Source organism: Patella vulgata, chromosome 1 (assembly GCF_932274485.2).
Source record: "Patella vulgata chromosome 1, xgPatVulg1.2, whole genome shotgun sequence".
Lineage (NCBI taxonomy): Eukaryota > Metazoa > Mollusca > Gastropoda > Patellidae > Patella > Patella vulgata.
Window position 1 is genome coordinate 68,500,963 of NC_065879.2, and position 21,090 is coordinate 68,522,052.

The 21,090-nt window shown below is 35.3% G+C and overlaps 2 protein-coding genes across 2 annotated transcripts; one reads left to right on the plus strand and one right to left on the minus strand.

Moving 5' to 3' along the window:
* The first annotated feature begins 546 nt into the window (after positions 1–546).
* On the plus strand, positions 547–15,593 carry LOC126822704 (uncharacterized). Its single transcript, XM_050551736.1, has 6 exons — positions 547–1,194; positions 8,904–8,975; positions 9,416–9,430; positions 10,804–10,834; positions 13,115–13,214; positions 13,857–15,593. Exons 1-6 carry the CDS (start codon positions 724–726, stop codon positions 13,924–13,926), a joined length of 759 nt encoding a protein of 252 aa, XP_050407693.1. The 5' UTR covers positions 547–723; the 3' UTR covers positions 13,927–15,593.
* Positions 15,594–16,912: 1,319 nt separating this feature from the next.
* Positions 16,913–20,947, minus strand: LOC126822693 (chromatin accessibility complex protein 1). Its single transcript, XM_050551735.1, has 3 exons — positions 20,812–20,947; positions 18,494–18,617; positions 16,913–18,017 (listed from the first exon to the last, which is right to left on the minus strand). The coding sequence occupies exons 1-3, from the start codon at positions 20,932–20,934 to the stop codon at positions 17,923–17,925; spliced, it is 342 nt and encodes a 113-aa protein (XP_050407692.1). The 5' UTR covers positions 20,935–20,947; the 3' UTR covers positions 16,913–17,922.
* Between the last annotated feature and the right edge of the window lie 143 nt (positions 20,948–21,090).

The following is a 21,090-nucleotide window of genomic DNA, read 5'->3' on the forward strand; positions in this document are numbered from 1 at the left end:
TCCCATATCGAAGAATGAGTCTTCTAACCATTATTACCAAGGAGGGAAGCTAGGTCACTGATTTAACTTTTATAAATATGACCGCCCCATATACTTATTTTGTTTTATTCCAGTCAAAACATTATTTGTAGAATAGATATTGCAGGCATTTAAATTTGTTTTCGGTGAGATGTCGCTTTACTGTCGACCAGCCTGGGTAATATACTCTTCATTCATTCGTTTTGTTTGGTTATAACACTTTTATTAATCTAGTTATTATTGATTTCGGTCGATAATAGTAGACTCGCCCACCATTAGGGGTAATAGATATTAGTTCTCGTTACGATATTTCAGATGCTTTCAATATGAAAGTAATTTTCAATAAACTACAAAAAATATGACCTAAATTTCTAGTATTTTATCACCATTTTGTTTAAGAATTAGAAAGTTTCTAAATACTGAAGAAAAACAAAAAAAAAACACCCCTTCGTATAAAGTGGACCCTTGCTTGCGCATGTTTCTGTAGAGTTAACGTTTAATGACGTAGTCAGGTAAACAAAAGTATACAGTGTAGGTAGTTATAGAAGTTCACAACGTGAGCTACAGTATGACCAATCCCGATAGGCTTATTTATCAAAGGCACTAATTATTCATTTCAATCATTTATGCTGTGGTATTTTGGTGTGAGTAGTACACAAGACCGATTGTGATTCGATTAGATTTCTTTAAGTGACAATCACCAGTATGGGGTCTGGGTCAAGTAAAGGAAAAACTACAACGAAAAATCCTGACCCTAAATCGCCGGCGAAAGGACCAAACAAGGACACCAATACAAATAATTCACCAAAACATAAAGAAAGTGCTAAAAAGGATACCCCGGTGAAAAATAATTCAGTAATAAATGGAGAAAACACCCCGAAAAAAGCAAAGGTTTCTAAAAATAATCACTGGGACTCCGATTCGGATTTAGAAAAGGATTTAGACGCGTTTATTAAAGAGACTGTGACGTCGTCTGCAGCTGCTGTGACGTCAAATAATGATGAAGGTTCTGCTAGACCACGTACATCGCACGGTCGTTCAGCACGCGCACAACAGAACATTTATCCGGAGACGTACGCACAGAAACATACACGTGAAAATTATACCGTTGACCGAGAAATGTTAATACGACAAAAAACAATTTACAGAAACCCTAATGATTGGGATAGCGATGGGGTAAGTCATTTATTGTTTCAGTTTCATGGCATAAAACCCTTTTTGTTTTGCCCGTTATGAATATCAAATGGCACAGATTGAGAGGATGCATTTAATGATTTAGTTTTCAAGAGCAGATTTAAAGGAACTAAACATCTAACTCAATATTTTCCATACTATTCGAAATTAGAAACACGAATTAGAATTCAATCTTGGTCTATTTCAATCAATGTTGATGTTATCTTATCTTGCCGTGAAAAAAATGGGATCCTAATATCCAATATTTAAGCGACAATGTACATTTTATGATCAGTACACGATTCGTGTATTCTATTGTTTCGGGGACTATGTAATGACCAGATCAAAACATATCCTAGACGACAATGCGGCATTAATTAGTGAATGGCTAATTCACAAACGACAAAATAATAACCAAAAAACTTGTAGAATGGACTAAGCAGGTTTAATCGACTGTTGTTCAAATTTGAATGTTCGCGTATTTCACCGAACATAATATGATTAGAAGTAACTAAAAAAACCAAAAAAAACCCCAAAACAAAACAATTATGAATCTCTTTATATACATTCATGTTACATGTGCTTTTAGACCCTTTACAGATGAATTATCACTATCACCAAGCTAATAAATGTAATTTATTTTGAATAATATAAGAAATAAGCTTAGACGACAAATTTTCTATTCCATGCACTGATCTGTATTGACTAATTTCAAATGTCTCGAAAACTACTAAATCGTTTATATCTCGGCATGGTAGATTTTTAAAAATTAAAAAAAATAGACCTATTATATACGTATATTTATCATTAACCGACTCGATATTGCCACGGTTCGACATGGTGTTGGTATAGTGGGGTTTAGTGTGGTCTAGTGTGGTTTCTCCTTGTCAGTAGTGCAGGACTTGGCAAGGAAGAGCGTCCAGTCGTTCGGATGGAACGATAGACCGAGTGTAGCACCATGCAGTGCTATACAGTCGCTGGTTATATGTGGAAAATATGCAGAGACAACTCCCCAGTCCCCACACAACGTGTGACGCATACTCCCTCTTCTCTGGTAGATATTTAAGAACAGCCCTTGATCGTCTTTGTATTTTCACCTGTCGTCTTTGCTTCCCCTTCACGTTGTGTATTTACTTCTTCTTGTCTATCTCAGTTAAGACGTTTGTCTTTCCAGGAATAAAAATGCAACAGTTCGTTTTTACATGTAATATATCAAGCTGCTTACATATGGTACAATGCATAATAGAATAAAGTCATTTTCTCAAACCTCAGCCAGCCAGACTCGCTACATCTTTTCCCTTTTAGAATCAAGCTGCTGTCTGACGAATTCTCACAAATATGATAGCTTTGTAGCTTTGGGTTTTGACGTTCAATTATCCAATTGGTCAAATATGATTTAAATAATTAAAGAGATTAGTCAATTAGCCTAATGACGTCGAAACCCACCCTTATATTGAAAGTGAAAACTTACAGGAGAAACTTCCCACAAGATATATGTTATCAACCTAGAATTGAATGTTTACCACATTATGACTCTTTTTTTTACATAACAATCTGTCGCTCATTCGCTCATTTGATTTAAGTACATATTAGACAATATTATTATGTTTGAATCCCACAACTTGCCAAAGACATTAATTAATACAATATAGAATGCCATCATTAATTTCAAGAGAACAAATTCTAGCAAAAGTCTTACACGAGGTGTGAACCTTTAACAGTTGGAATTCAATTGCTGTCTTCGCAAAATTTCCCCTGTTGCACACTGTAAGGTGTATACACGTCATCATTAACCAACTCGGTTGGTGCAGAAAACTAGAAGATTAAACCCCATAGGCATTTTAGCAACCAATGCATCTATATGTATAGTGTATTTTTGATGATTAAATTCACCTGGGCTTATTATAGGTATAATATTTCATACAATTAGTGACAACGAACGTGATAACGGAATATAAATCGATACCAAGTCTATTTAAATCGAGCACTAATTGCTGTGACTATTTGCAGATACCTATTTACCAACTTTGTATTGTTATATCTCTTTTAATTGCTTATCTAACGTTTTTTGTTTGTACATGTATATTACATGTTATTTGAATATTGAATACGAACAGTGGTGTTTCCAACTACCAGTGTGTCATATCATAATGGCCAGGCACACATTCTTTGACAGGTGGTATTCGAAATAAGAGTGGGCTTTGTCCACTGCATGTGTTTGGCGTATGCCCATTTTCCGGAAAGAACAGAACAGTAGGGAGTTAAACTCCCTTTCAGTTTCATAAAGTGGATATTGACGTGTTTTCGTCGTTTGGTTCTAGGGGATTGTCGTACATTGAATATTATTTACATCAGTGAGGTATATACTTATCTCCCAGGTTTACAGTAAACAGGTTATCAACAATTGAACAGCAGATTAATGTTGTTAATCCCATTGAAGTTATTATTAGAATATTTTATAGCTAGGTCGCTATTTACTGTCCATTCTTAATAGATCACGCTCATAAATATATATGTACATTATACGAGTATATGCCCCTTTCAGTATAATTACACACGGAAGTATAGTATAATGTATGTTCCCGAAAAGTCCTTTCTTTTTTATATACACCCACATTTTCATGTGTACGGATATTGACCACCTGTCCATCCGGACAAGGGATCACAATCGCTAGTGGGTAAGACGCTGGCTCGCTAGCCTGGAGGCCGGGTTTTCGATCCCTGCATTGGCCGAGAAAGTTCATCCAGATTTTCCGGCGTGGTTTCCCCTTGTCAGTGATGCAGGGCGGAGGGCCTGACAAGGACAGCTGTCTAGTCGTTCGAATGGAACGAAAAACCGAGGTTCCGTGTACACATTGGCGTGCACATAAAAGATCCCTTGGCAGTTGGAATTCGATATAAGAGTAGGCCGTAGCGCCGCTGCCCGTCTTCATTAGCACAGTTTAGAAGCAGAACAGTAGGACGTTAAACACCATTTGATTTCATTTCCGTCCGGACAACGGTTCATATTTTGTTTGTGGTCATTCTGCAGGTCACAATTTTTATCCGATTTTGTCAAAACTTGAAAAAGTAGTTTATATCCCACATAGATCGGTTCCTTTCGATATTCGCGAATATCGGACCGTAACTTCCTGGATTATGACCCCTGATTGTACGCAAAAACGTGTATTGAGCACGTGGACCCTCTATAGAGGTCACAATTTTTAATCGATTTTAAAAACGCGTTCAAATATATCACCGTTACACCATAATCATGGTTGAGTTCGCATTTCGTCCGAAAATGAACGACAAAAGGGCCACTCCCAGTACTTAAATAGTGTAAACGTATGTAATACTAAGGCTGTGGACACTCTAGAGATTACGATTTTCATCCCATTTTGATGAAATTTAAAATATATATTTATATCCCAAAGATCTCGTTTTTTTTTTGATATTAGCGCATATCGGGTGGTAACTTCCTGGATTATGGCCCCTGGTCGCGTTTTTAGCTTGTGAACCCGTTAGAGATCACTATTTTAAATTTTTGATACGATTTCAAAAAACTTCCCCGTTACATCATATTTACATGTACGGTTGAGTTCGAATTTCGTGAAAATTGGATGGAAACTGTCTGACAAAATGGCAGCTCCTCTACGCAAATAGTATAATAGAGAGAGAGAGAAATGGGGTTTAACGTCCACTCGACACAAACTAGGTCATTTCGGGACTAACATATGGTTTAATTTTATTTCAATAATTCGCTTGCGCATAGGGGTCTTTAGCAGTGGAAGGAAACCGGAGAACCCGGAGAAAACCCACGAGGTTGGACAGGCGACCCTACACCTTGTCACGTACAACCGGGGATTCGAAACCACGCCAGTCGACTCAATGACAGACTTTATGATACAGCGCGCGCACGCTAACCATTCAGCCATCCACCCCCCCCCCCCCCCAAATAGTATAATAACCATGCAACCTATATACATACTACCTAGGCTGTGGACACAATTTTTATCCGATTTTATGTTTATATCCTAGAATCTCGACCCCGTTCGATATTGATGCATGTCGGACTGTAACATCCTGGATTATGGCCCCTGGTTGTACGAAATTTCGCCTTTTTTCAGCTTATACTCTGTCAATCTCTTGCAAAATGTGGGCGTATCTTACATGGCAACTTCTTGTTTATTACTGCAACCGCACCACCTGTAAACAATGTTTATTCGTCGTTCATTAAATTTTAAGGTGTGCCTTTAGACCAATTTAATCCCACAAAATATCGCGATCACCAATCCCATTAAATAACAATAAATATTAATGGCTTATGTTAATCTCTCCTGATCGGGTGATATAATAAAACGGTAAAAAGGAATAAATAGTTGTATAATAACTTGACCTACGGAAGGATATCATATTAACGACTTTTAATTTCTAATTAAGAATAACTAAATATAGCTTGTATGTGAAACGAGAATATAGTAGTTATGTAGGACAGTCTATTTTATTATATCTATATTGCACACCTTACATTGTTCATTCATGAGGACACAGCTCACCAATTATTTCTACGCCGTCACCCGCGAATGTAGGGCGAAAGTTATTTTTAGTCTTTCTCTCCCTTTTCCTTTTCCCCCCTTTTGCATGACGATTTTTGTTAACTCTTTGGTGTAGAATCGAAGAAAAGAGTTTGAAAATATATTTTCTGCCAGGTTTTGGTGAATATTCATGATTTTGAGACGGAAGGACTACAAGAGTTGAGAGGTTGGTTAGGTTGAAATGTAGGGTCAAAAATTGCATGGTTAATTGTCTCTACTTCCAGCTTGTGTATCTCAAGTTTTCCATGGTGAACCTCATACGTGCTTTTGGGCAAGAGGTTGCCACATATTGCTCCATCTGTGGTAGAAAGCGTTCTACCCAACGAAAATTTGGCGAAAAGTTAGAGCTGGTCTAAGAGACGAGAATTAACATTAAAGTCAATGGGGAAATCATTAGTCATCTGCGGCCATAAACCCGACAAACACAGCGCGTCAGTCATCAAGGGCTATAACTTGTGACACAAATTATCAAAATCCGTTAGATATAGTGGGTCCCTTCATCTCACAAATGCACAAAAAAGTTATATTAACTTTAACCTGTAAAGCCTTCACAATGAAGCGCAGACGACATACTGCTCCGACGGCAATGTATATCAGATTTCAACATGGCAACTTGGTGGCTCACAAAGTTTTATAGCCCGTCTTCATTAGCCCAGTTCGGAGCAGAACAGTAGGGCGTTAAACCACATTTCATTTCATTTCACAAAGTTTTGGGGATTTTCCTGCGTAGTTTGCCCTTGTCAGTGGTGCAGGGCGGAAGGTGTGGCAAGGAACAGTGTCTAGTCTTTCGGATGGACACGGAAACACCGAGGCACCGCGAACACGTTATCATACACGTAAAAGAACCCTCAATTGATAGCTGGAGTTCATTGAAAAATCAGCGGAAACGCTAAACCCCATATAATTTCTTCTAACTTGTTTAATACGTATATTCAAATGTTAGTGAATCTCATGTCAAGTCAACTAGTGTCCCTTATCTTTAAGAAGTCAAGGCTATAAATAGTAATATTTTATGATCACCCATTTAATGTTTGTTTCATTCATAAATTTACACAATTGTAAATACTATTTTCTTTAACGTTTTATCTGTAGTCCCATTCTTAGAGTTATTTTGAAATGTGGCCATTTTCTTACAATGATGATTTGTTAGTATCGTTATTTAATTACGGGTGTGTCTATATTTCTTTTTATTGTGCGTGTCTTTCATATCAGACATAATAGTCCTAGAGTGGCGGAACCAAATGCTGGATATATGGGCTCGCCCCTCCCCCCTAAATCACTTATTAATAACTTTCAGTATAATCTTATTTATCACCCAATAATACATTCTACAGTAGATATCGCTTGTGTGATAAATTTCATAATCTACTGCGATATCTCCTTAGGAAATATCGCTCAAAGAACAGTTCATTTTTTATTAAAAATAACTTCTTATTAAAAAGGAACTTTTTTTTATTTAATTGACTTTCATGGAAATACTGTGTCAATATAAAGGACTTTGCAATGGTTGTATTGCTGTCAAAAAATGATGTATCACTACGCCGTAATGTAATCAGGTTCAGTAAAAGAGAAATCTATAGCAAAGAATTATATTTATTTGTTTGTGCATGTATAAGAAAGGATTGTGTGAAAAATAAAATCTCCTACTCGTCTTTTTTGATATCGAAAAATATCAACACTCGTCGATAAAGTAAAAAAACTCGGCAGAGCCTCGTTTTTTTACTTTATCAACTTGTGTTGATATTTTTTGATATAAAAAAAAACGAGTAGGAGATTCTCTATATATAGTGAGGTTGTAACTGATGAAATTGAGTGTTATATTCGTGTCATGCATGATATGCGCCACAAATCATCATTGACAATGGCACTCCTAATTATGATTACCCCATGTCTACTCCAACACCAATTAACAAAATATCTTGCGTCCGACACAGCAGTCATATATTCTAGGGTTCTATCATTTAACACCGCTGTAAAGGAAGCAAATTTCTGTTCCAAATTATGACTGTTTAATAATCCGAATAACGACCAATAGCTAACTGCGTAACAATATCATTACGTTTTAAACAGAGCTCCAAATTGGACCAAATAATTATGTTTACATAACGTTAGGTCATGACTCACGATTTTATCATGCCCAATTAACCAGTGCATAACAGAATATTGCAGAAAAACTAATTGCGTGACAAACGAGGCTATCAACATGGATACAATGTAAACAATACTTTCACCGTTTTTAATACCTTAAATCACTGTCCAAAGTTTTAGAGAACACCCCAGATTAAACGAAGGGATGTCATGTTGCTGTACTTGGGATAGATTTGATTGAACGGGAAGAATAGACACACTCCCTCAAAAGCTCAAGTATCAGAAGCCAATCCAGCAATGGCCAGAGAGGGATTTCTCGGGCTATTGCTTCAAGAATATGGGATTCTATATGGTTTTGTAATAGCGACTTAATCAGTATTATTTAATCTATAAACATAACTCCATGGATGAGTTTTGACATGGTAGGTTTTGGGGAATGCATGCATGACAATCGTGTCCCGAGATATTGTTAATCACAATACGATACAAAACATACCTTACCGCTACAAATGAGAAATTATACGGGAAAATCAATAGATGAACTGACAGATTGAATTATTCAACAAAAAATATAAAAGAGCTGCTACACAAGACATATGGGTTACAGTTGATTATCCTTTTAAGAAATATTAAAACACGATTAAATATTTCAGTAAAAGGGTATACATTTAATACATGGTTTTGGATAGTGTTATTTCATTACTGAACAAAATGATGATCACCGGGATCCACGATGGCTCAGTGAGATGGCTATGGAGCTCGCTCATTAACCCAGAGATCCGGAAAAAGTTCCTTAAAAATTTCCCAGCCTGGCATGGAACTGGGGATATTAAAACAAATGAAATAAAACATTAAACAAGACACCTTGTACATCAATTTTAACAGTAATTGATGTCATGGACTCCCCCTGCACTCCCTCTATGTACTCTACTGCAACACACTCCATTAGCCCGTTTGGTGCAGAAAAGTAGGACGTAAATTCCATTTCATTTTTATCGCTGCATATTTTTGGAACACTTATTATGTAGGTGTATATATTTATAATTTCAGGATGAAGAAGAGATGAGTAATAATAATCATGGTTTTGATGCTTCTAAATTTAGACAAGCCAATCAGCACAAGGTTTGTTTACTTATTCTACTTTTGTTTTCAATAATTGTCTCGTTTCCAGGTTGCATGCAACTTGAAATTACATTTAATTTAAACCGCTGAACGACCCGGTTCAACATTTAGAAAAGTGCCTTTAGTTAAGCACCTACCCTTATTTGTTAAGGACGTCACCAATCCATGGCAAAATTTTTCAAGCAAATTAGTAAAAATTGTTTATTTTCTCATTCGAAATTAACCGTTAATCATGTTCCTAATACCTGTGGCATCATGAAAGCATGAATCTTTAATTCAATAATATGTCGTTTGAACGAAGTGGTTGATTCGAGTATCTGCCATCGTTATCTATACCTATTGTTAGAATGCAGAAATAGGTGGACTATTTCCGTTTATCTATAATAAAAACGCCATGGAAATTGTTTAAATATTGTATTGTTTATATTTAATGATAATAGAAACCACCGGACCCTGTAAGTATAAAATATATCAGGACTTGAGATTTAATTGTTGTTTTCTATATCTGTTTCATTTTCCAATGTTCGTCGATTTTTCACTTTTATTTTTAACGGCTATATCCCTTTACTGTTTCTTCTATCTACGTTTATGTTAAATGAACTATAATGTCACTTACTAAATGCCACTTAAAGAATATAATAGAATAATACGTTTATGTTGTGCAAGTATCCTGTATTAAGGTAGTGCTGTTATTTTTTTAGTAAATTTGTTTTCACAAATATTCCCCCCCCCACCCCCCAAAAAAAAATATGCGGGAGTCAAACAGTATTTAAAAATAAAACTCTCACAAGCTTTTAAAACTGGAGCAATGTAATTATGATTCATTTACAGAATTAGGCGATTTATACAAATTCTGTAATGGAGTTATAGTTTGTCTGTGACGATATATCTTGACATCATTATGATATGTGAACGCAGGTTGATGAACCAACGCCAAACTCACTGTGCCATCGTGGGGGGGGGCATCCGAATGATTAGCGCGTGCGCGTTGTATCATAAGGTCTGTCATTGAGTCAACTGGTGTGGTTTCGATTCCACGGTTGTACCTGACAATTGGGGGTAGGGTCGCCTGTCCAACCTCGTGGGTATTCACCTAGTCCCCCAGTTTCCTCCCACTGCTAAAGACCCCTACGCTCAAGCGTATTATTGAAATAAAATTGAACAATATGTTAGTCCCGAAATGACCTAGTTTGTGTCGAGTGGACGTTAAACCATCTCTCTTTCTCACTATAATATGCTTACGTTAGATTAAATGAAATATGACCAAACGTTGGCATCATAATCACTTTACATATATCTGTTTTTGTCTCATTTTGACTGGCTTCAATTTCATTTGACTCTCGGAAATTTTATTTGGATATAATTGTAATAGAACGTGATTTAACATCCCCTTTTATGTCCAATAATTGACTTCAGGTGTGACATGATGATAATTAGTCGACAACAATAAACTGTTTCAATCGATTTTTATGTTAGTGATGTTTGGCTTGAGAATTTAAAACAATATATTAATAATTAAGCCAATTTATTCTCAGGTGTGTTCTGGTTAGGTCTAAATAATAAGGCCACCTGCAGATTCCATCAAGGTCTCGTGATGTAAACAGGGCTGACCCTAGTCCAAGACCTAGTCCTAACACTTTCCCACAATCATGTGCCCTAACCATGTTTACATCTCGTGACCTTGACGAAAAATTTGGAGTGCTGATCGTGTTTTCTCAAAGCTTTCAGTACTTTTTAAACAAGAGAATTAAAAATTATAGACAACAATTTATTGACCTGGATTTAACGGTTATAGATGAAATAAAATGTATTATAATTTATTTTCTAGCATGCTGATCCTGTGTCAAGTACAGCGCAAGGTGAATGATTTATTACATAATACAATTACTGCACTTGTGAAGCGATTATAGTTTCCAGTGATTGCTAAGCGATAGAAATATCTGGTCCTTGGGGAAAACTAGCAAACTATCAATTACTTTATAACAATATTCACTCGAATAAACATGCATGTTCTAAAGAATCGAACGACTGTAACATGCATGAAATGGGGTTTAACGTCCTACCTTTGGGCACCAATCAAGCTAATGAAGGGGGGCATATACGCCATACAGTGGGCTATATAATGCTGCAAATTTTGCCCATACAGCAAATGGATTACAACTGTCAAGGGTTCTTTTACGTGCATGCCAAACGCGGGATCCTGTTTTTTGTCCAATCCAAACTACTAGACATTGTTCTTTGCATGGCCATTCGTCCTGTACCACTGAAAGGGGAAAACCACATTGGAAAGTCAAGGGGGACTTTCTCGGACAACACTGGGGTCGAAACTCGGGACCTCCTTGCTTTTACTTGCCTCGATGCACATCGAAGATGAACTCTATGGCGTTTTCAGTAACATGTCTAGATTTTTCTATAAATATTCGGGAGCGAGCGGGTCCTCGGTCTGACTTATCTAGAGCACCTGATGCCACTTCTCGTTTTAAGAATTCACATAGCCCTCAAATATTTTTGTGCCTTTGCATACATTTCAGTAGCAGTTGGTACAGAAATGTGGGTTAAAATAACGCATTTGATTTCTTTCTGCATCCGGACATTCCAATCTGCTTGGATTTATGCCCTGTGAGGCTGTGATCATACTTTGACCACTCAACAATAAACGAGGGGGCGGGATAGTTCGATGAAATGTCGTTTATTTTCCATACTATGTTGTTATTGTTATCGCTTTATCGATCGTGACTGAAAATAAACTGGAGCGGGTCAAAGAATTAGTGGAACATAACGACATATGAAAGCAACATTATGCTATAGCTTTCAGCCTAGGACTTTAGGCGAGGAACCGGGGGTCCCCAAGGCCCTGGAAGCTCCCTGGGATCTAGATCGTCGGAGACGCTTTCTAAGCGATTTCTGTCTAGTAAAATTTCTCATCAATGAAGTGAACTTTTAAATTTGTTTTAAATCCCTTACCATGAAAGCACTGCTGTCAGTGGTGCTTTCCTGTGATGCAGAAGTGGTCACAGTTTTTATCCAATTTTGATGAAACTTATACAGTGTATGTTTATAACCTAAAGATCTTGATTCCTTTCAATATTGACACACATCGGACCGTAACTTCTTGGATTATGGACCCTGATTTTATGAAAAATCACATTTTTAACTTGTGGGCCCTAATTATGGTTGAAAATTGGACCGAAACTTCCCGTCGAATGGCCGCTACGCTTTCCGCTAATAGTGAAAAAAGTATGTAATACAAAGGTTGTGGACTCTCTAGAATTCTGATTTCGATGAAACTTAAAACATGTGTTAAGTATCACTAGTTTATATAGTGATACTAGTTTAGTGAAAAAAGTATGTAATACAAAGGTTGTGGACTCTCTATAATTCTGATTTCGATGAAACTTAAAACATGTGTTAAGTATCACTAGTTTATATAGTTTGGTGCGCATCCGGTCTGGAGTTTCACGCAAAATGTGAAATATGAATGAAGTTTGTGAACCTTCCCGCGGCGACAATTTTTGTCTGATTCATGAGATGAAAATTAAACAATGTGTTAAAGATTAAAAGTTCTTGGATGATTTTCCCTTTGGTACGCATCAGACCTTCCATTCTAGAGCCATAGCCCGTGATATAGAATGTGAGAAAAACTCTATCCCGTCGTGTTTTAATTACACAAACTGTCATCGATACAACGGAAATGAGATGAAATGAAATATTTAAGATCGACTAATCGCGAACCTGGCAACTTAGGGGCTCTTAACCCAGAGATCAGTTTAGTGCATATATGGCAGGGTTCTACTTCTAGAAGTCTCACTTCTATGTTAAAATCAGGCCTCGCCCAGTTACGTCACCGTATCTAACTGATTAGTTACTTTCGTGCAATAACCTGGATAAAAGAGTACTTGCGGCCAAATTATTGGGGGGCTCTGAGCTCTTGTATGATTGTCAGTCTCTATTATTTTTTTGTTGACGTACAATAGTTTTTAACAGCGATCACAAAGGCAAGGTGATATAGAATAACGCTTTCCAGTATATTGCTGCGGGCATAATATAGTATTATTTTATCCCCCAACTATTGTGCCATTTATGTAAATGTTTTGATTCATTGATAAAATGTTTTGTTTTTTTTAAAAAAAACATTACAGAGTTCGAGACACCACGTTACCTAAAATCACAAGATGAGAGTTATGGTATTTATCAGAAAGATTTACAAAAAGATTTACAAAAAGAAACTATCAACAGAAAGTAAGATTATATATTTTTTTTAATGCAGTTCTCAAACTGTATTTGTACAGTCGATAAATTACAGTTAAATCATGTGGTAGCTTTCCCCATATATTCCTATAATGGTAGCCTTAGCAACAACCAAGATACAGCTATAATAGCTATTGTTGTCATCAGGCTATAACCAAGTTCGACAACAATTGGTTCATAACCATAGTTAAAAGTTTCTTAAAGTTAACCAAGATAGCTTGAAACTCATATATATGAGTAATATGACATACATTGGCAACAGTGGTCATAAATTACTAGGAAATGAGGGACACAAACTAGGTCATTTCGGGACTAACATATGGTTCAATTTTATTTCAATAATTCACTTGCGCGTAGGGGTCTTTAGCAGTGGGAGGAAACCGGAGGACCCAGAGAAAATCCATGAGGTTGGACAGGCGGCCCTACTCCTTGTCACGTACAACCGGGGATTCGAAACCACGCCAGTTGACTCAATGACAGGCCTTATGAAACAGCACGCACGTGCTAACCATTCGGCCATCCAACCCCCCAGTGAGGGAAGAGGGACCTTATATTGATGTAAATGCCACGGCAGGCTATACTCAAGGGAGACAACTATTATCATACTTTTATATAAAATTATCTTAATTCCAGGATGAGCCGTCTCCCCTCATATGATATGGATGAACAGAGATTCCTGGCTGAACTAGAGAATGAGTTATAACCAAGGGAAGCTTCATGTCAAAGCAACAATGTCTGTTAAACTCTGAAATGGGATGTTATTCTTTTGGACTCTTTAATGAAATTCATGGCATTAATTACTGTGGTACTAACATCTTGTGAATTTTGTGACTCAGTCATCCTGATTATATTTTATGGAGATATATATATTCTGCATCATTGATATCATGACATGACCCAATCTCTATATCAGCACTGACAAACTTAAGAGCATTTTACTCTGGGTTTCCTCAAACTCCTCAACACCACTAACTATTGGCATATCTCATAGATTTGAAAGTTAATGCCTTGACTGGTTTGTCCTAAATTTTGCACTCAATTTAATTTAAACACGCAGGATGCAACTGTATTTAACATCTTTCTAATCATGTACCAAAGATAGAAATTCACAATTAATTTATGGCTTATCTTGAAACGGTACCTTTTCATGATTTATCATTGGCAATTTATATCAGATGTGTCATGTCGAAACTACTATTTGAACCACACTGTGATTTGTAACCACGTGACAGATTTTCTTAAATATTATATGTCCAACATTTTTCCTGCAATGTTAGTTTAACATATGAAATATACTAATGTCCAAAACACCTTGAAAGCCAGACTAAACACGCCATTTCATTGGCTAATCTCTTATACCATAAAAAAGAATGTGGTCCATAGCAAACAAAACAGTATTTATGTTTAATTAGATTGATTATATGACAATTGGGTGAATGTTCTTTTTGTTTCCAATTAATTCAGAAATTAACTGCAAGTTGTTAAATTAGCTGTGATATTTAAACGATATGCATATACAGTATTATTTGTAGTACATGTGATTAGTTTCCTGGTTGGAGTAAAGAGTCCTCTTGTTGCCAGTTTCATTAAAGCACACAAAAGACTACATACATATATACATCAATTTTAGTTTCTTCAAAACAGTCAGACCTGATTAAAAGGTTGATCTATGTATTCTTTAAGACAAGAAATTAATGAAATCTGTGATGGTCCATGTTTAAAAGGGGAAGTCCCATATTACACAGGCCGATACAACCTATTTTAAATAACAGAAAATTTCATATCAAAATATTGAGCTGTTCTGAAATGATAGCTAGATTTGCTTAACGGGTTATGTTAGTAATTTTTAGACTTTCTTTCTTCAAATGTTTGAGTGGCTCAATAAATGCAACCATACTATCCACTCTACTGAAAGTTTGTATTTCTTCAAAAAAGTATCACATAGCTCAAGATGGATGCCAAAGGCTAGGATAAAAGTTTGCAAGAAGCACATTAACAAGTGTTATTTACTAAAATATACCTGAAACTTCTCCTTTAAAGCATTAATTTCTTGTTCTCATTAATTTCTTGTTTTACAGTATAATGTATTTATTGCAATACTATTCATTTAATGTTATATTTGTTTATTGCAATGATATTTATTTAATGTAATATTTATTGCAATGATATTTATTTCATAGTTTCATTATAATTTATAGATTAATTTAGAGATACATGTATGTTATTTTCTACTGTAGTATTCTTGTACACTGTTATGTTCAAGAAATCGATCTCTTTAAAAATGACATACCACTTGGTGTCAATATTTTTATATCATCTTTGTAAATATATTTCATTCATTTATTGTAAATAAAATATTAATTTATAACAGATTGTGGGTTGTTTTTTTTGTTGTGGAAAAGGCATAAAACTAGACCAACACTTTAATACTGAACACATTTGTACTTTCTTTTAAAAAAGTTTACACAATTGCATGATTACTGTATATCCTTTCTGGAATCCAGAAGCCTAGCTCACAACTCGCCCCATGAGCTTCTATGGACAGTCTACAGGGGGAATTTTTAGTAAACAAGTGCGTCAAACCCTATGACCTGTGCGTGTCAAAACACGTACAGTGAGTTGTAAGCTAGGCTTTAGGAAGTGGGTTGTTGGGTATCATCAGTGATAAACCAAGTCTAATGTTTCTGCCAGGAAAACTTGAAAAGGCCTACTGAAATGGCGTCTAAATGTCCCACTTCAGCCAAATCAATATATAAAATTTCCTTAAAAATGCAAAAATAAAAACCCACCACTATTATCAAACAAGAAATTAAGGATATCTATTATGTACCAAAATAATTTATATACCATCAACGAAATGGAATTTAAATGAAATGAGGTTTAACAGCCTATACAGTTCTGCTCCTACTGGGCTAATGAAGACGGACATATGCCATACAGCATGCTATGATGAGTGAAATTTTGTCAGGACAGCGACACTATGGCCTACTCTTACCAGTATATCAAATTCTAACTGTCAAGGGTTCTTTTGCGTGCATGCCAAGAGGTACACAGGACATGTTTTTTGTCCCATCTGAAGGATTATACATTTTCTCTTGCCAAACCCTCTGTCCTGCACGACTGACAAGGGGCAACCACGGTGGAAAATCCTGATAACTTTCAGTCAACAAACCATCAAAGAAACCTCTTTTAAATCTTTTCAGAATCTATGCAACATTTTTCTTTTGTTTTTCATGGACCATCACTTTGGAGCCAAAAAGCAAATTTCTAAATATCCCAATGGAAAGCGTGCCACTGGGTGTCATGCTCTATGACGAATGTTTGCTATTTTGGAAACAAACAATAGTGAATTTGTCATGGTTATGTTGGTGCGCCGCTCTTGTAAAGTCCACATAGCGGTACTATTACACAATTAAACTAATGGTACTCCAGATATACTGTATGAAATTGACAACATAGATTAATGTCCGTGACTTTGAGTTCATTGGGAAGAATAACAATTGTTCATGGGCCCCCATCCCCTCACTGTGCACATGTAATATGAAGAGTAACTTCACAATGAATATACTTGAGAATGCAAGTTGTCCCCCCCCCCAAAAAAAAATGACGAATATTATGTAATGATGGAGTAAGCTTCGGAATGTAAGATAATAATATACTATATGAATTTACTAGAATTTAAGAAAATCAATTTTAGTAAATTTTTATTTTGCAAATTGATAATCGGCAAATATAATATTGTGTCAAAGGCCTGTGTAAAGAGAATATTTTTATGAATTTCTACGCTGAAGAGTAAGATGGGTTCTATTGAACACCGGTGGGGAGGTGAGGGTGGGGGATATCCACGGAGATCAAAGTTCATGGACACATTTTTTAGAATGATTTATAATTTGATAAAAATCTGTTCCCTGGCAAGGTTCTACCTGTAGTTGATTTGACAATGAATGACCAAGTTGTTTGATTTGGGATGATTTATTCTATCTTAATTTGAATTATGAATATTTACACATGAATTATATACAAACACAACTTTTATCACCCTAGTATAAACTCAAAGAATCAACTGATTTTTGAAAGAGTCACTTTATGAAATATGATTTAATATACACAGGGTAAATGTTACACACATGTACAGTCACTGTTTAATAATGACATAATTTCCTTGAGATTGAGAAACCTAGTCAAAAGTTTCACAGTAATAAACAGTAATTGTATTACTTGCAATTGTGTCAGTAATAAACAGTACTGTAAATATATTACTTTAAATTGTGTCTGTAATAAACAGTAATTGTATTACTTGGCTTGAAATTTTGTCAGTAATATAAACAGTAATTGTATTACATGTACTTGACTTGAAACTGTGTAAATAATGAACAGTACCGTATACGTAATTGTTTTGTTCAAATTGTGTCCGGAGTGTTTCTACATGCCATTGAAACAATTGATACATGAGTTGTTTCCCTTTACATTTCTTCCATGTTTGTTAATAGGCCGGTTAGAGTAAAGAATCTCTTTTTCTACAACAAGTTGACAGCAGTGTATCAAATGGTATTTACTAATCAGGTAGTGACATATATGGAAATCACCACTACTAACAAACTAACCATTAATAGAAGCAAATAACCAGTAATGGTATGATCCCCATTGTGTATTATCTATAGTAAATTCTTGAAAGAAATAAAATCTAACACATCATTTATCAGGATCCATCCTCTTCTTTTTCTTCATCTTCTTCCTCTTCTTCTTTTATCAAATCATAATACTCTGACATTTTAATTTTTCTTGGAATTATGTCTGAAAGCATCACAGAATAGTATGGGTATGTATAAAACAAAAACCTAACACGATCCAAAACAAACACCTAAGATGAAAGAACCAAAGCAAAGAAACACTTTTTAAAGCTTATTCGTCATCAGTGTACCTAAGAATATCTAGAAACAATATTTTTTTAAAGAAAGTTAAAATTTGTTCAGTTAAATGTATCTAGAAATCTGAAAATGTATGAAAAACAATTAAACAAATGGATCACTATAACTGAATTGGTTCAGAAATTCAGATCCAAATGCAATTGTAAGACAGAAACAGATGCTCTTGTTGTGAGTCCTTCGTTTATAAGACAGCAAGAAGATACATCTGTCATTTACTACTGTTCATAGTCCACAACTACCACTGCTTGCTTATGGACATAGATCAAAGTTGTCAGGGTTTCCATTACAAAATTGATCATAAAATCACTAACTAACATGACAAAAAAGAAAGTTTCAAAAAACCTTGTAAAAACTGTAAAGTTTCCTCTGAGTTGACAATTTCTGCCAAATCGTTATAAGACAATTCAGTCTGATCACTTTTACTTTTTTCTAGAGAAACTTTAGCTAATGCTTGTATAAATAACTCCTGAAGAAAAAAACAAAACAACAACATTAAATTATTGTGATAAATCCACAAATCCAACTTGTAGAGATTTGCATGTGGGTTGGTTATAGATAACCCTGATCAACAGATGCCATTGCCAGTTTTCAAAAAGGAAAGAACTGCCCTGCTACACAACCATATTTCGGTGAAAGATGATAAACAGTGACAATGATAACCCAAGACAAGACAGAGAGGGTATGATTAGTTTTCCACTAGTACTAGTAGTATCATCTATTTCTAATAACCCATTGCCTAGTTCTTGTATAAATGTAACAATGTATTCATTCACAGAACATTTACCCAAATTGTACAGTTTGGTAAATGCTCAATCTCAATGTCTCACCATTATTCATTTTTTTATTCATATAATATCTTATTCACTGTATTTAGTATTTACCCAATACCGATACTATAGAATATAACACAGTTTGTTGTCTTGTACAGGTTATGGACATAACGCCCATATAAACATAAAACATAATAGCCAAAATTTTTGGTAACAAGGGCCAAAATGGCTGTTTTGACCATACACTGTAGTTCCTTTAGGAACGGTCTCTGATCGGATGCTGTCCTCTCACCATTCCTATCTGTCCCTATTAGTATTAAGCTGCAATATGGAAATACTGATCGTCCCCACCTCTGTTCTAAGACTATTTTTGGATCCTCACCTTTTTTTTTCACTGTGATTCTTTTTTTATTTCGCTAAAAGGAATCACAAATTTGTAATAATTCAACACTATTTTCAAGTAGAATTTTGCGATTAAAACAAATGCAGTCTGTGCATGTTCGAGTCCCTAATAGTGCATCAGTTCAAATGTTAAAAGTGTTTTTTTTAATCGCAAAATTATACATGTACTTGAAAATAGTGTTGAATTATTATAAATTTGTGTTAGATGTGGTGAGAAAATATTCCCTTTGGCAAAAAAGAAAAGAATCAGTAATAAAGTTAATTTCGGTCATTATGGTTTATAGCCTTATGACCACATAGTATAGTGGTGATATCGATGTGATGCTAAAGTTATACAAATCATGTGTCCTGAAGAATTTGTCAATGGAAAAATTAGCCAACCCGGAAAATTACATGCTGTAAAGTGTAATTGTAATTCAAAGAAAAGAGGTCAGTACTAATTAATCAACTGACTGATACTTCACACCCTCTGATCTGATTAGGTAATATATGAGATAAACATTAATCAACTAAAAGTAAAAGAAATGGACATCTCCAATCCATTCAGAGAAAATCCTGAGAACCTAATCCGAGCAGCCGTTACGACCAATTTCTTTAGCCGTTATGACCAATTTCTTTAGCCGTTGTAACCAATTATTTTGGCCGTTATGGATGGTTTATAACCCAACTGATATATCAATCATTTATATAAACTTCAAAATAACAAATCAATAATCACTGCAATTCCTTGGATGAATTTGATAGGCCTAATTTGCTGAAAAAGAATTCAAAGTAAAATGTAGGTAATATAGAGCGAAGCTCTAAGCGCGGTGCTTGAGCGAAGCTCTTTTCCGGTAACACAGGAGCGTAATTGAAAATGTCACCCACAGACTGTTGATTAAAAAAAATTTCAGATCGGAACCGGATACACTGGGCAAAATAGGCAATGCGCATGTCAACTTACCAAATCTCGACCAAACGAGATCACGTAACCATATCTATGACGTAACTTACAAAAATAATTCTACACACCAAATCTCGCCCAAGCGAGATTATGCGCCTCATCGAAGATTTCTATGACGCATCTAATCAATGACGTCACATATTTTTTACATCAATGAAAATAATTCTCACAATTTTTTGTTCTTTTTTTAAAAACAAAATTAATGTATAAAATTTAGATCTAAATAAAAATCAATTTTGAAAAACTAAATTATTTAACATTTTTTGTATCACTTGAGAAAATTAATGATGAAGGTTTTATTTGACAATAATCAGCTTCGCTCTACTCAGGCAATGCCTGTTACATATTAACAAGTAAATGGTTTGTCCTGTCGGTCAACACACTACACATCAAATGACACTTTCCAGTCCAGATCTTTAAAAATCTTTCAATAACGAACGAGTTGCTTCCCCTGTAGGGACTTTATCATAAAGTTTATTTATTAAATAAGAGACAAAGTCCTCAGAATGAACAAATTCATTAATAAAACAAATAAACCAACATACAGTTGCTTTGCCTGTAGTATGAAGAGCTTCTTGGCTGATACTTGACACGTCTGGAGAACTTTTCATAATTGTTTTTACACGAGAAAGCGGGAGAGTATTTGGAACTCGTTCTTTGTCAGCCATTTTTGATTTTCTTAATCATTTGCTGTTGCGTGATTAGATATAAAGGGTGCATGTATTTAAGAAATATTTAGAATTTGAATTCTATTTATTTAATGACAAAACCATTTCGCTGTATCTTCTGCTCATAGGTAATATCATTTTTAAAAAATTATTTTG

Excerpts from the sequence above, each read along its gene's own strand:
- LOC126822704 (XM_050551736.1), top strand. The coding sequence starts at position 724 with ATGGGGTCTGGGTCAAGTAAAGGAAAAACTACAACGAAAAATCCTGAC. Across the intron at positions 1,195-8,903 it reads ATGATTGGGATAGCGATGGG|GATGAAGAAGAGATGAGTAA; the intron begins GTAAGTCATTTA and ends TTATAATTTCAG. Across the intron at positions 10,835-13,114 it reads TGTGTCAAGTACAGCGCAAG|AGTTCGAGACACCACGTTAC; the intron begins GTGAATGATTTA and ends AAAACATTACAG.
- LOC126822693 (XM_050551735.1), bottom strand. The coding sequence starts at position 20,934 with ATGGCTGACAAAGAACGAGTTCCAAATACTCTCCCGCTTTCTCGTGTA. Across the intron at positions 18,618-20,811 it reads ATACTACAGGCAAAGCAACT|GAGTTATTTATACAAGCATT; the intron begins GTATGTTGGTTT and ends TTTTTTCTTCAG. Across the intron at positions 18,018-18,493 it reads AACTTTACAGTTTTTACAAG|ACATAATTCCAAGAAAAATT; the intron begins GTTTTTTGAAAC and ends TGATGCTTTCAG.